This window comes from Tursiops truncatus, chromosome 2 (genome assembly GCF_011762595.2).
Source record: "Tursiops truncatus isolate mTurTru1 chromosome 2, mTurTru1.mat.Y, whole genome shotgun sequence".
NCBI classification, from domain to species: domain Eukaryota; kingdom Metazoa; phylum Chordata; class Mammalia; order Artiodactyla; family Delphinidae; genus Tursiops; species Tursiops truncatus.
Window position 1 is genome coordinate 85934719 of NC_047035.1, and position 15130 is coordinate 85949848.

At 35.8% G+C, this 15130-nt stretch overlaps 1 protein-coding gene across 11 annotated transcripts in view; it reads left to right on the top strand.

The window, feature by feature from the left end:
• The window catches only part of TMEM62 (transmembrane protein 62), a 33722-nt gene that overhangs the window by 8862 nt on the left and 9730 nt on the right, over nucleotides 1-15130 (top strand). For 5 of the 11 annotated variants that reach the window (XM_019935376.3, XM_033851563.2, XM_033851567.2 and 2 more), the window contains 6 exons: nucleotides 2331-2455; nucleotides 2603-2725; nucleotides 5880-6035; nucleotides 8066-8104; nucleotides 8899-9058; nucleotides 13371-13484. In XM_019935376.3, the coding sequence (XP_019790935.1) occupies nucleotides 2331-2455; nucleotides 2603-2725; nucleotides 5880-6035; nucleotides 8066-8104; nucleotides 8899-9058; nucleotides 13371-13484 (717 nt within the window). The remainder of the gene's footprint in view (nucleotides 1-2330; nucleotides 2456-2602; nucleotides 2726-5879; nucleotides 6036-8065; nucleotides 8105-8898; nucleotides 9059-13370; nucleotides 13485-15130) is intronic. The other 6 variants (XM_019935377.3, XM_019935378.3, XM_033851568.2 and 3 more) reach the window with 2 other exon arrangements.

Here is a 15130-nt window from a genome sequence, read left to right on the forward strand (position 1 = left end):
AATTATCGACTACTTGAACCCTATTATTGTTATCCCTGTCCTTGTCCCAAAATCTGGGAAAGCAGTACCTCACATTTTACATTAATTCAGTAAACAGTTGTTAAATATGTACTGGGACTTCCTTGGTGGTCCAGTGGTTAAGACTCCTTGCTCCCAATGTGGGAGACCAGGGTTTGATTCCTGGTCAGGGAACTAGATCCCGCATGCCACAACTAAGAGCCCGCATACTGCAACTAAAAGAGCCCTTATACTAAAACGAAGATCCTGCATGCCGCAACTAACCCAGCGCAGCCAAATAAATATTTTTAAAAAATAAAATAAATATGTACTAAGTGCAGCATGCACTTTGCAAGGCGCAGGGCATACAGCTTTGTATACTATATGGTATATTCCTAAATCCCCACAGTTGCCATTTCTAACTAATGGTCTATATTTTTTTGGTACGAGAAGGGCAACCATCGAAGTAAATGAGTTTTCTTTTTTTTTTTTTTCCATTTATTTTTTGTCTGCATTGGGTCTTCATTGCTGCATGCGGGCTTTCTATAGTTGTGATGAGTGGGGGCTACTCTTCTTGCGGTGCACTTGCTACTCTTCCTTGCGGTGCACGGGCTTCTCATTGCAGTGGCTTCTCTTGTTGCAGGGTACGGGCTCTAGGTGTGTGGGCTTCAGTAGTTGTGGCACGTGGGCTCTATAGTTGTGGCTCGTGGGCTCTAGAGCCCAGGCTCAGTAGTTGTGGTGCACGGGCTTAGTTGCTCCACGGCATGTGGCATCTTCCCAGATCAGGGATCGAACCTGTGTCCCCTGCATTGGCAGGCAGATTCTTAACCACTGCGCCACCAAGGAAGTCCTAAATAAGTTTCTTTTAAAGTATTTTTCGTTAAGCTCGGTGAAAATTGTTGCTGGATTAAAACTGTATGGAAAGTCACATCTGAGAACCTCTAATTATTTCTTGGTACGGCAAATGTCAACTCATTATTGAGCACGTGCCCAAATGCAAGACATATGTGTCCATATATAAGAATACAAGGGTGATAAGATCAAGTGCTTGGCCTCTTAGAATATTTAATGTACTGGTGGGGCTTAAGACCTATACAGAAATAACTATAATAAAAGGCAGAATTTGCTAAGTGCTGAAAGATTTAAAGTGATATGAGGGTTCAAAGAAACTTGAGCAGAATATTGTTAAATGCTTTGGGTTTATTAGGCATTTTATTTAAGGAAGGTATATTTTGTTTCCTGTCTACTGAGTGTCTTTAGACAGAGTTGATCAGCTTATTATTTTAAAGCCTACCCCTTAGAATAGTGTTTTTTAAGGTATGATTTGATAATCTGCATGAAAAGCAGCTGTTTTGTAAAATGCAGGTTCCTAGGCTTTGTCTGAGACTTAACGAATTAGAAACTCTGAAAGTAGGGCCCAGGAATTCATTGCTATAAGCACTTTGGAGATAATATTAATGTATATATTTATATATACAAGTTATTTTAGAAATCATCTTTATGAGGGATGGTTTACAGACAATAAAATGCACTCATTTTGAGTATTTGAAGAGCTTTGACAAATGTATATACTGGTGTAACTGTCAGCACAATCAAGACAGAACATTTCCATTACCCCAGAAAGTTCTCTTGTGTTGTTAGTCTTCACCTGCAGTCCCAGGGAACCACTGATGGGTTTTCTGTCAGTATAGATTAGTGCTGTTTGTTCTAGAATTTTACATAAATGAAATCATACAGTAGGTACTCTTGTGTCTGGCCTCTTTTGCTTAGTATGTTTTTGAGATTCATCCCTATTACTGTGTATATCCTTTTTATTGCTGAGTAGTATTCCGTTGTATGGGTATGGATATACTGCAATTTTTTGGTGGTTTCTAGTTTTTGTCTGTTATGAGTAGAATGTTGTAAATATTCAGGTACAAGGCTTTCTGTGGACATATGTTCATCTTGTTTTAGAAGTTTAGTTTCAATATCCTCTTTATTAATTGCACTGTGGTATACAGGGCTGAAAAGATTAGTGGTTCTTCTTCATTGCTGCAAAGAAATTTATAAATAAAGAAAAAAATTTATGTAATTTAAAGATTGTTTATTTCTGTTTCTTTATCTATCAAATGGGAATAATCCCTGTCCTCCTTAGTGCAGAGTTATTTTTAGGATCAAATGAATTGTATGTTTAAACAGTTTGAAACTTACAGAGGTCCATACAGGTCACTGGTTAGTAGGGTTTAAGCTTTAGACGTAATATTATAAAACCTCAAGGGAGTTGTGTAACCTCTTGACATTAGATTTCAGCCTGAGCTCTAATTAAAGCTCCTTCTGTTTTTCTCTGATTTCAGAAACAGATGGAGGATCTTTCATTACTGGCCAAGGAAAGTAGTCGGAGCAACCACAGTATTTGGTTTGGACACTTCACAACATCCACTATCCTTTCTCCATCACCAGGAATTCGGTCCATAATGAGGTGAGGCAAGCTTCCAAAATCAAAATGAATTGCTTTTAATTCTTTTATGTTGTTCTACGTATCTTGCTTTTCTGAAGAGATATTTTTATTAGTTTGGCATCACAAGTTATCTTTGTTCATTTATTTCATTTATTTTTCATTGGTTAGTTCGGCTACAGCTTATTTGTGTGGGCACCTCCACACACTTGGTGGACTGATGCCTGTTTTGCACACTCGTCACTTCCAGGGCACTTTGGAACTTGAGGTGGGAGACTGGAAGGATAACAGAAGGTAAGGGAACTACCCCACAGAATACAACTTATACGTGTAAGTTTTGCTAAAGCAATGATAGTTTTCTGATCACTATCATGAGTGGGTGATCCCAGTTAAGGAAAAACATGTGATATCTCTATGTTTTTGAAGGAATATATGTATCTGGCAGTCTTTATCCTTATGCAAAAACTTTGTTGCAGCAATTATGTTTGCCATCACTATGTTATGTTGGCTTTTCAAATGCATCCTCTAGGAAATAGTTCTCAAAATCTAGTATACACGAGATATGTGGAGGAGCTTATGAAAAATAAAAATTACCAGGCCCTGTCTCTAGAGATTTTGGCTGTGTTGGTCTGGGTTAGGACACAAGAAACTGCTTTTTTTTAAAAAGCCCACCAGATGCTCAATGGACCATACTTTGAGAAACACTAGGGCTAGAAATACGTCATCTTTTTCCCTGAATTTGATATTTGCCTTTCTAGTTATTGCTACAACATGTTAGTGATTTAAGTTCTTCAAACAGATTATAGTTGGTTTTATTAAGGTTAAAGTCTTTTAAAAATTATTATTATTAAACACTTTTTTAATTGAAGTATAGTTATACAATATTATGTAAGTTACAGTTGTACAGTATAGTGATTCACAATTTTTAAAGGTTATACTCCATTTATAGATATTATAAAATATTGGCTGTATTCCCTGTGCTGTTCAATATATCCTTGTAGCTTATTTTATATGTAATAGTTTGTACCTCTTAACCCCTACCTCTATCTTGCCCCTCCTCCCTTCCTTCTCCCCACTGGTAACCACTAGTTTGTTCTCTATATCTGTAAGTCTGTTTCTTTTTTGTTATATTCCCTAGTTTGTTGTATTTCTTAGATTCCACATGTAAGTGGTATCGTACAACATTTGTCTTTCTCTGTCTGACTTATTCACTTAGCATGATACCCTCCAAGTCCATCACTGTTGCAACTGGCAAAATTTCATTCTTTTTTTATGGCTGAGTAGTATTTCATTGTATATGTACCACATCTTGTTTATCCATTCTTCTGTTGATGGACACTTAGGTTGCTTCCATATCTTGACAATTGTAAATAATTCTGCTATGAACATTGGGGTGCATGTATCTTTTCAAATTGGATATATACCCAGGAGTGGAAATGCTGGGTCATATGGTAGATCTAAGGTTAAAGTCTTCTGAAGAGAAAACATAACTTATTTATCAAAAGGATACAGTATAGTTAAATATATATTTATTGAGAAGAACGAAATAGATATATTTGAGAATAACTAAGTGCAAGTTTAAATATAAATAAGTATCACCTCATTGTTTTTTATCAATTGCTCTTTAACTTAGTCAAACCCAGTGCTATGAAGATATTAGGTACTTAGTGAATATTTGTTGAGCTGAATATGTTATCTTTCTAATAACTACAGTTGATCTTTGAGCAACACGGTTTGAACTGTGCAGGTCAACATATACTCAGATGTTTTTCACAAAATACTACAGTACCACACAATCTGTGGTTAGTTGAATCTGTGGATGTGGAACTGAGGATACAGAGGGCTGATTGGGAAATTATACTCGGATTTTCTACTGCTTGGGGGTCGGTGCCCCAACGCCCTCATTGTTCAAGGGTCAACTGTACTCCCATTCATTAAAAAGCAGCTTTATATCTTGGAAGGAACTTATTCATTTCAGTTGGCTTTTCTAGAAACTGTATAAGAGCTATGCTTGAAGCCTGTGATTAGTTGGCAACTGTAATTACTTTGAACTAAGACCTGTCTGTTCATGACTGTGAGGCTGTGGGCTGGGCTGGAATTGCCTTTACCAGGTAGCCTTCCTTACCCTTGATCAGCTTCTTTATTTCTTATAAATGCTACAGTTACAAGTTAAGTGATGTTAATTATGGAGCCATTTCCTTTCTTTCTCTTCCCACCTGCTCTCCTGTATTCCAACCCTGGGGCTTTATTTGGAGTTTGTTTTACTGAAAGGACCTAACCTTTACCTGCCCTTATAAACGTTTAAATTATATTAGTACAATAGAAGAGGTTTTTTTTTTTGGCTGTGTCTTGTGGGATCCTAGTTCCCCAACTGGGGATAGAACCCCGGCCCTCAGCAGTGAGAGCATGGAGTCCTAACCATTGGACTGCCAGGGAATTCCCTAGGAGAGTTTTTAAAAACAGTTAGTGTATTAGTAATGTTAGACTAGGCTTTGTTGTGGATGCAAATAAATCTAGAAATATCAATGGCTTAACACAACAGATGTTTATTTTTTCATTTATGTAAATCAGTATAAGTCAGGGAAATTCTCCTCCATGGGGTAACTCAGGGATTCAGACTTCCTCCGTCTTATAATGTGACTATTTCAACACCTCAATTCCAGGGCAGGCAAGAGATCACAGAGAACTCATATCCATTCTTAAGTACTTTGGACCAGAAGTGTGATACGTGTCACTTCTGTTCACAGCCCATTGGCCAGAACTAGTCACATGGCCCCAACCTAATACCAGGGAGACTGGGAAATGCAGGGGAGCACGTGGAGTATTTGGTGAGCACTATTGTTTCTGCCATAGCTAATCATTTCTCTCCTTAGTTCTAAAAGTTAGAAAATACAAAACTTTGGTTACTTTTTAGTGAATAGTTTTACCTTTCATTGTGCATTTAGAAAATCAAAACCACTTAACTTTTGCTGTTTTCTTTGAAATTATAGAAATAAAAGTTTAAAAGAAGAATTAAAGGTTTCTAAGTGTGTTTATTTTAATATTTTATGTAGCATTGTTGATGGGATGAAGAATGTCAGATATTATTAGACTTATGATGAATGTTTTAGGTTCAAAATAGTCTTAAAGTATAGAAATCAAATGACTTAATTCAACAAACATTTATTTAAAAATTAAAGAGTACATGCTATGTACCAGGCATTGTTCTAGGACACAGTAAAAATTCATTGCTTCAGTCAGATCCCAGTTGTGACACATGTCACATGTGCCAAAATGTATAAAGTGATAAGGGCAAGGGAAGAAAGAGGAACAATATTATTTACTCTGCATTCAAATTCATGATCTCAGAAAGTATAGTTTTATCGTTTTACATTTGTTCTGTATATATCCTTCAGGCCGTCTTATAATATGAAGTAACTAAATTACCTTATTGTCCTCTGGTGTCTAGGTACCGGATCTTTGCTTTTGATCATGACCTCTTTAGCTTTGCAGATTTGATCTTTGGCGAGTGGCCTGTGGTTCTTATCACTAATCCTAAATCACTCCTCTATAGTTCTGCTAAACATGAACCACTAGAAAGACTCCTTCACTCAACACACATCAGGTATGTAGCAGTTTTTCAGAATTTACTTTCAGTTTGATATTGATGAAGAGTAAGTCATTGTGATTGCATTCTTATGTGAAAGCTATGAGATGCTCTACTTTAGTTTTCTCAGCAATCTAAACATTATATAAATTGCCTACTGTTTCATTCCTATTCAGTTAAAAAGTATATAATTTTTAAGCTGCTGAAATAAAAAAAAATCTAGAAACCCATAATCCTACCATTATTATTTTTGTCTTTTATTCTTGCTTTTTATATGCATGGTTTTACATTGCTGTAATCATAATGTACCTATTCATTTGTATCCTACTTTAAAAAAATTTACATCATATATCAGAAGTATATATTTTTTTGTTTTGCTACATAGCCTTTCAAAAAAGCAAAAGCTATGTAAACCTTCCGGAATTGAAAAATCATTTGGCGTATGAATTTGACAGTGCATATAAATAGAATCTTTTTTTTAGTTTATTTTTTATTGAAGTATTGTTGAATTACAATGTATTAATTACTTCTGAGAGCAAAGTGACTCAGTTATACATGTATATATTCTTTTTCATATTCTTTTCCATTATGGTTTATCACAGGATATTGAATATAGTTCCCTGTGCTGTACTGTAGGACCTTGCTGTTTACCCATCCCATATATAACAGTTTGCATCTGCTAATCCCAAACTCCCAGTCCTTCCCTCCCCCACCCCCTCCCCCTTGGCAACCACCAGTCTATTTTCTATGTCCCTGATTCTGTTGCTGTTTCATGGATAGGTTAATTTGTGTCATGTTTTAGATTCCATATATAAGTGATACTATATGGTATTTGTCTTTCTAACTTCACTTAGTATGGTAATCTCTAGTTGAATGCATGTTGCCGCAGATGGCATTATTTCGTTCTTTTTTATGGCTGAGTAGTATTAAATAGAATCTTAATGAGACATTAACATTCCTTTTGCAAAGAGACATAACCTTTTGCAAACATAAGGGCACTTGTTTTAATATACTCTTTTAAATTTTATTTTGAAAAGCAGTACAACATAACTTTTGGAAAATAGAGTAATGGGATTATATGTGTATCCCTGTCCCACTCCCCCCCCATACCCCAATAGAACTATTATTAACATGAGTTTTCCTTCTCAGGCATTCTCTTTCAGGCCTGTATTTACACAGTCGTAATCATAGGGCACCGTGTATTCTAATTGCTATTTTTTTTCTGTCAACAGAGAGAATGGACCACAGTTTAACCATTTTCCTATCTTATTGGTGAACTTTCAGATTTTTTTCTAATTTGAGGATGAACATCTGATGCATATAGATTCTTCCTTCATTTGAATAATTGCTTTAGATAGAGTTCTGGAAATAGGATTCTAGGTGAAATAGTTTGAATTCCTTTGTGACTGTTGATAAAGATTGCCTGATTACTTTTTTTTTTTGCAACTAAAATCATTATTCTTTTTCAGAAAATTGTGGTAAAATATACATAACATAAAATTTACCATGTTAAGCATTTTTAGTGGCAATAAGTACCTTTATATTGTTGTGCAACCATCATCACCATTTTTTTCAGCTTCCAAAACTGCAACTCTGTACCCATTGAACACTAACTCCCTATTCCCCCTCCCCCCAGCCCCTGGCAACCACCAATTCTACTTTCTGTCTCTATGAATTTGACAACTCTAGGTACCTCATAGGAGAATCATACAGTATTTGTCCTTTTGTGACTGGCTTTCTTTCATTTAGCATAATGTCCTCATCCATTTTGAAGCATGTTTCAGAATTTCCTTGCTTTTTAAGGCTGAGTATTCACTGTTTCATTGCATATATACACTACATTTTGTTTATCCATTCATCTGTTGATAGACATTTTTGCTTCTGCCTTTTCACTACTGTAAATAATGCTGCTATGAACATGGGTGTACAAATATGTGTTCCAGTCCCTGCTTTCAGTTCTTTGGGTATATATTCAGAAGTGGGATTGCTAGATCATGTGGTAATTCTATGTTTAATTTTCTGAGGAACCTCCACATTGTTTTCCACAGTGGCTGCGCCATTTCACATTCCCACCAGCAGTGCACAAGGTACCTGATTACTTTTTAAAACAGATACTAATTTATAATGTTACCAAGCAATATGAGTGCCAGTTTCACAGCACTCTTATCATTATTGGATATTGTACTTTTAAAAAAATTTACTAATTATTCTGGAAAAAAAGGGTACCAATATGCTTTAATTTATTTCTTTTGATCACTAGGTAAGTGGAACATACATCTCTTGGTCAGGTTTCTTGATAGGAGCTGGATATCAGATTTAGATTTAGAATAGTTTCTGATTTCTCACCAATTCAGGTTGGTTGAATTATACAACTCCAGAAGCCACCATTTAGAAAGAAACCAGATCATATGAAGAGTGTCATATGAACATTTGTACAATGTAATGGTCTGCCTTACCGTTGTCCCTCGGTATCTCTGGGGGATTGGTTCCAGGACCCCCTGGGAATACCAAAGTGTACAGATGCTCAAGTCCTTTATATAAACTGGTGTAGTATTTGCATATAACCTATGCACATCCTCCCTATACTTTAAATCATATCTAGATTACTTATAATACCTAACACAATGTAACTGCTATGTAAATAGTTGCTGGCGAGAGGCAAATTAAAGTTTTGCTTTTGGGAACTTTCTTGAAATTTTTCTTTTCTGAATATTTTCGATCCATGGTTGGTAGAAACCACAGGTTCCACATCCCAGTAACTCGCAGATCAACCAACGGAAGGCCAACTGTACTTACATCTTTTCGGGTTATAATAGGGTTATTCTTCTTTATAAAAACAATGCCAAATACCTAAAACCATGCATTTATGCTCTCATTTTAGAGTCTTGGTGTTTTCCTTATCTTCCATTACTTCAGTCGCAGTTAAGATTGATGGAGTTCATTTAGGGCAAGCTAGTCATTTGTCTGGTCCTATTTTCATACTAAAGTGGAATCCAAGAAACTACAGTAATAGGACACATAACATAGAAGTAATCGTCCAGGTAAGTTAGTAATTTTCAACTTGCTATGTGAATGATTAGGCTGTAACCACATTGAACTCCGATTTGTGTTTTGTTTTGTTTTTGTCAATTGATAAGATGAAACTAAGTTAATAAATAATTTGAATACACTGGATTTAGTATGTTCTGAAAATGGACACTCAGGAATAATTCTACTTTTAGACTAAAAACTGGGCAGAGGACATGAGTGTGCAACTACTGGCTATAGTCCCCTCTTTTTATCCCCAGGGAATCATTGTTCTGTTTTCTTCCAACTTTGGCCAGAATCTTTTAATAATGGGAGCACATTCCCCAATATTCCTGAAGATAATAGAATAAGTCAGAAAACATAATATTTACGTATCCACGCCTTTGATTGCTGTCTCCAAGTATAGGAAATTGTGTCACTATTTTGAAAGCTCTAGGATAAATAATTTTTAAGGCATCCATCAAAGGGATTTTTTGTTTGGGGAGTGGGCATTGATAGCACATGCAGTAACTGTCTGCCTGTCCCTTTTCTGATTCAGCTTGGGGAGCATTTAATTCACTAGACCTGCCAGAGTAGAAAGTGATCATCATCACCAAAATAGAGCAGTTTCATCAACAATTTGAAACACTTTAGGGGATAGACTGTGCTAAAAAATTAGTTTCTGGAAAAAAAAATCTGTCAATTTCTACAACTTTATGATTTGATGAAGTTTTAAACTGTTTAATCTTTTAATGTTAAATCTTGGTTTGAAGATTATCAAGTAATCCTTCAGAAAACACATGTGATTATTTTCATTATCTTTTTTGTATGTGTCACAGAGAAGGATTTAGAGCAGGAAGGAGCTATTTACTGAGCTTCTTCTAAGGAGATGCCAGACACTTAGAATTTTTTACGAAATCTGTATAACAATCTTATGTGGTGGGTAGTTTTATCCCCAATTCATAGATGAGGAAACGAGAGAAGGCACTTTGCAGTACCACCCATCTTTTTTTTTTGGGGGGGGGGTACGCGGGCCTCTCACTGTTGTGGCCTCTCCCGTTGTGGAGCACAGTCTCCGGACGCGCAGGCCCTGCAGCCATGGCTCACAGGGCCCAGCTGTTCCGCGGCATGTGGGATCTTCCCGGACCCGGGCACGAACCCATGTTCCCTGCATTGGCAGGTGGACTTTCAACCACTGCACCACCAGGGAAGCCCAGTACCACCCATCTTTGAAGTGTTCTGCTTAGGAGGAAGAAGACACTCATGGGTAGAAAGTGGAAGGAGGGACTCCTGGGGATGAACTCCTTAATGTCTTTCATATTAGAAGTTGGCTCATTTTAAAAAGACTTGAAGGGCTTCCCTGGTGGCGCAGTGAGAGGCCCGCATACTGAAAAAAAAAAAAAAAAAAAAGACTTGAAGATACAAGTGCACATAGAATAAATTGTTCCCTATCTTTACAGTCATGGGGAAGAAGTAGGAGCAACCATAGGAGACCTGCTCACTGTTGGAATGGGGAACTTCCAAATCTTTGGATTGCTTCCGAACCTCAGCTTCTGTAGTTTTATGAGGAAGAAACCATAGCTCACATTTCTTGAACCTTTCTGCCTGCTTAGTTGAATCCTTAGTAAAAATGTGAAATCACATATACTTTTTATATGTTTAACATTTCTTATGTTATTGAGGTAGAATTTATATTAAAAAACTCCATATATTTAAAGAGTACAATTTTGTGTGTTTTGACTTTCTTATACATCCTTAAAACCATTTCTACAATCAATATGATCTATCACCCTCAAAATTTTTCTTATGTCCCTTTGCAACTGCCTTCCCTCCACCCTCATTTCCAGGCAACCACTGATCTGTTTTATGTCTATGAGTATAACTTTAAAAAATTAGTCTACTGAAAAAAAAAAAATTAGTCTACTGAATATTAAACAGGGAACCTGTCCCCTCATTCATCAGTGAGAAAGTTCTGTCCTTTTAAATACAGTATACCATAGATAAGTCTGAAAGAAAAATTCATGGGAGAAGACATCGATTTATTATCTTATATTTTACCTATTCACTGTATTTATTGACTATCTGTAAAGTTCTGGGCACCCTAGTACCAACTGGACCTTTAGATCAGTTCTCAGTGTGGTTTCTGAAGTAGTAGCGTCAGCATCACCTAGGAACTTGTTAGAAATCCCATCCCACACCTATGTATCAGAAACTCTGGAGATGGAACCCAGCCATCTGTTTTGACAGTCCCTCCAGGTGATTCTGATGTGCATTAAAGTTTGAGAACCAGAATTTAAGATTATTGTGCCTCCTTTGCCAATTTAAAGAGCAAACTCTAGAAATCTCTATATCTCAAAATTAAAGAAAATCTCTGCTTTAAAACAAGAACTTAAAAAAAAACCCTAAGAACTTGTCATTCAGAGTTAGAACATTTGAGCAATAAAAGTTTGATAAACACCAGTACAAGTTCTTTTTGCTATTTTAAAACTTTTTATGATGAGGAATTTTTAAAATATATGAAAGAGATAATACTATAATAAATCTCCATGTATCCTTCACCCAACTTCAAAGATTATCAACTTTTGACCAGTCTTGTTTCATCTGTACTCCATCCACTTCTCTCCTCCCTGTACCACGATGTCATTTCATCTGTGTAAATATGACAGTATATATCTCTAAAAGATAAGAGCTATTTTAAAAAAAAGTCACCATAGTACCATATCACACCTGAAAAATTAACAGTAATTCCTTAATATCAAACTATCCAGCTAGTGTTCAGTTTTCTTATTTTGTCACATATAATTGCGTTTGGTTGGTTCAAATAAGAATCCAAACAAGGCTCAAATATTGCATTTAGGTGATTGTCTCTTCAGTGTCGTTTAACCTATAGGTTCCCTCTCCACCCTCCTTTTTTTTCCCCCTCTCAATTTGTTTTGCTTTGGAAACTGGATCTTTTATCCTGTACTGTTTCTGTATTCTGGATTTTTGCTGTTTATATCCATGTGTTATCATATAGCATGTTCCTCTACCCCATCTAGTTTCTATTACTGTAGTTAGATTTGAGGTTAGATCAGATCTGAGTCTGTTTTTTGGCAGGAATACTTCATTTGGTGTTTTATGCTTTTATCAGAAGCCTATAGTATCTGGTTGTCTCTCTTTTAATAATGTTAAGATTGATCAATGTATGCAGATATTGTTGACCCTACCCAGTGGTATGCTGGTAAATATTTAACAACCAGCTTGGGGCAGGTTTGAAGGGAGGACCCTGATTTGTAGCGTCTCCCTGATTTATACCAATTTCCATAGTATAAATATTTCTCCTGTAGCTGGTTTTAAGCTACTGACACATCAGCTGGTCTGCAAAATTCCTGAATATGTAGCAGTTGGCCCTTGTGGGTCAGTCAAGCCAGTACCAGCACACTGCAGGCTTATCCTCCATTCAGCTTTTCAGTACTCAACCAGCTTTTCACTGAGGGATTAGCACTTACTGATAATCTCAGTCTAGATCCATTATTTCATCAGAGTTATAAAATGGTGATATTCAAATTACACTCCTAATTATAGGAGTATTAATTAGAATAGTCCCACAAAGAAAAAATTTGCCTCATCTATTTGGTACCGAGATATAGAGTTCATACAGGAAAGGCAAGATAAGTCTTCATTCTTCCTCCACCTTTCCTGTTCTAAACCAGTTTTCAAAGTAATGAGTTACTTCTCTAGCTTCTGCCAAAGGTAACTAAATGAGTCTTCTAGTATCATTATTAATTCATAGTTAAAAAATATATATATTTGGTACGTTTCAATCCATTGCATTTATTCTTTTTGATGCTCAATTGTTTGACTAGTGGGAGCCTGTCCAAGTTGGCCACTAAGTCCTTTGATACAATCCCTGTAGTCCTTGTTAGTTTTCTTGCTTTCTGGTAGAAGATGTTTCAAGTTCTTTTGCATTTCTTACTCAAGAACTGGAATCACCTATTTCTCTAAAGAGCACTGGTTTCTTGTAGTGATAAGTTTTATTTTGAGACCAAAATCTGGGCACTAGCCCAGCTAGCTCATTGTTGTTGAGTTCATTATTATTTTTAGGGCTTTTCAGTAAACAGAGGGAAATACAGATTTCTGTTTTTTAAAAGAGAGAATACATTGTAATACATGCTGATATTTCCAGTTCAAATCTAGAATTACAGGGTTTAAAAGAAGTTTTATTTAAAGTGCTTATAGGAAGAATCAAAAGTAAATGAAAAAAATATTGCTTATTCTGAGATAACTGACAAGTTATTGGAAACTTAATCTTGGAACATTGTACGTATTTGTACATGAGGGTTGCTTCTCTGCTGTGCTTATAACTAGGACTCTGCTGGAAGAAGTAAGAGTGTTCACCACATATTTTCTGCTCGAGAGGACATTCACCTCAGGTTTGATCCTCTGGCATCATTTATTCTCCTTACTGACCATTGTACTGTGGTGAGTAAATTCAACTAAGTGTTATGTGTGTTTTTAATTTGGTAGGTCCAAAGTCATAAATAATATAATAATCATGTGATGAGAAAGTGGAACCTTATAAAATTAAAAGTTTAGTTGCTTGTCTAGAAGAATACAGTGATTTTGAAGTGGAGGCATGGACATATAGTACCTGTTTTGGGACCTAGTTCTACCTAGTGCCATAAAACAAGGATAACTAAGGGAATTATAGGGACTGTGCTAAATTGGATTGGGATCTTTCAAAAATAATATTTCTTCCTACATAAATAATACATGCTTAATATAGAAAACTTGGAAAATTTAGAAATAAAGTACAATCAGCCCCACATCATTCTTTTATCACACTAGCCATTATAGCCATTGTATTTCTCATTATGATACTCTCTATTTATTTTTCTCTTATTTACATTAAGATATGAGTTTTTAATATAAAATGGTAATATACTTTTCATTCTCTTTTTTCTGTCTGATTTTTTCTACTGAGGAATTTGACTGTTTTCTCACATCACATTTATTTTATAAATGATGCTTATCGGCTGCATTATATTATCATAGATACGTCTTAATTTATTTTACTATTTCCCTTTTGTTGGACATTTGTTTCCAATTTTTCCCTCTACTATAAAAATACTGCTTATAACTAAGTTTTTGCACATACTAGTTTTTTTTCTTAAACTTTTTATTTTATATTGGAGTATAGTTGACAATGTTGTGATAGTTTCAAGTATACAGCAAAGTGATTCAGTTATACATATGCATGTATCTATCCTTTTTCAAATTCTTTTCCCATTTAGGTTGTTACATAATATTGAGCAGAGTTCCCTGTGCTATATAGTAGAGGTCCTTTTTGGTTATCCATTTTATTTTATTTCTTTTAATATTTATTTAATTTATTTATTTGGTTGCACTGGGTCTTAGTTGCAGCAGGTGGCCTCCTTAGTTGTGGCTCGTCGGCTCCTTAGTTGTGGCATGTGAACTCTTAGTTGCAGCATTGCATGTGGGATCTAGTTCCCTGACCAGGGATTGAACCCTGGCCCCCTGCATTGGGAGCGTGGAGTCTTAACCACTGCGCCACCAGGGAAGTCCCTGGTTATCCATTTTAAATATAGCAGTGTGTACATGTCAATCGCAAACTCTCTAACTATCCCTTCCCCCCACCCTTTGCCCCTGGTTTGTTTTCTAAGTCTGTGAGTCATACATATTAGTTTTTTTGGAAATTTCTGGAAATGAATTGTTGGATCAAATAGTGGACACATTATTCTATATACTTCATTTATTATATAATTACCCAAAATTTTAAATTATTTATTATATTCATTGTTTTTGGTCTGTCCCCTCTCATTAAAATATAAGCCCCATGAGGGCAGAGATCTTTGTCTTTTTGATATGCCTAACACAAGTAGGCCCTCAAATAAATATTTCTTGAATGAATAAATGGGATTTTTTCTTTAATATACACTGTCAAACTGTCTTTCAGAGAAGCTCTGGCAATTTACACTTTATTTTCCTCAGATCTCCCTGTCCTGGGCATTGACATAAAATACGCTACAATGTTCAGAAGAAAATTTAAACCCCCTTTAATTTCATCTTCCAGAGATACCTTAGTATATATCCTCACATACTTAAAA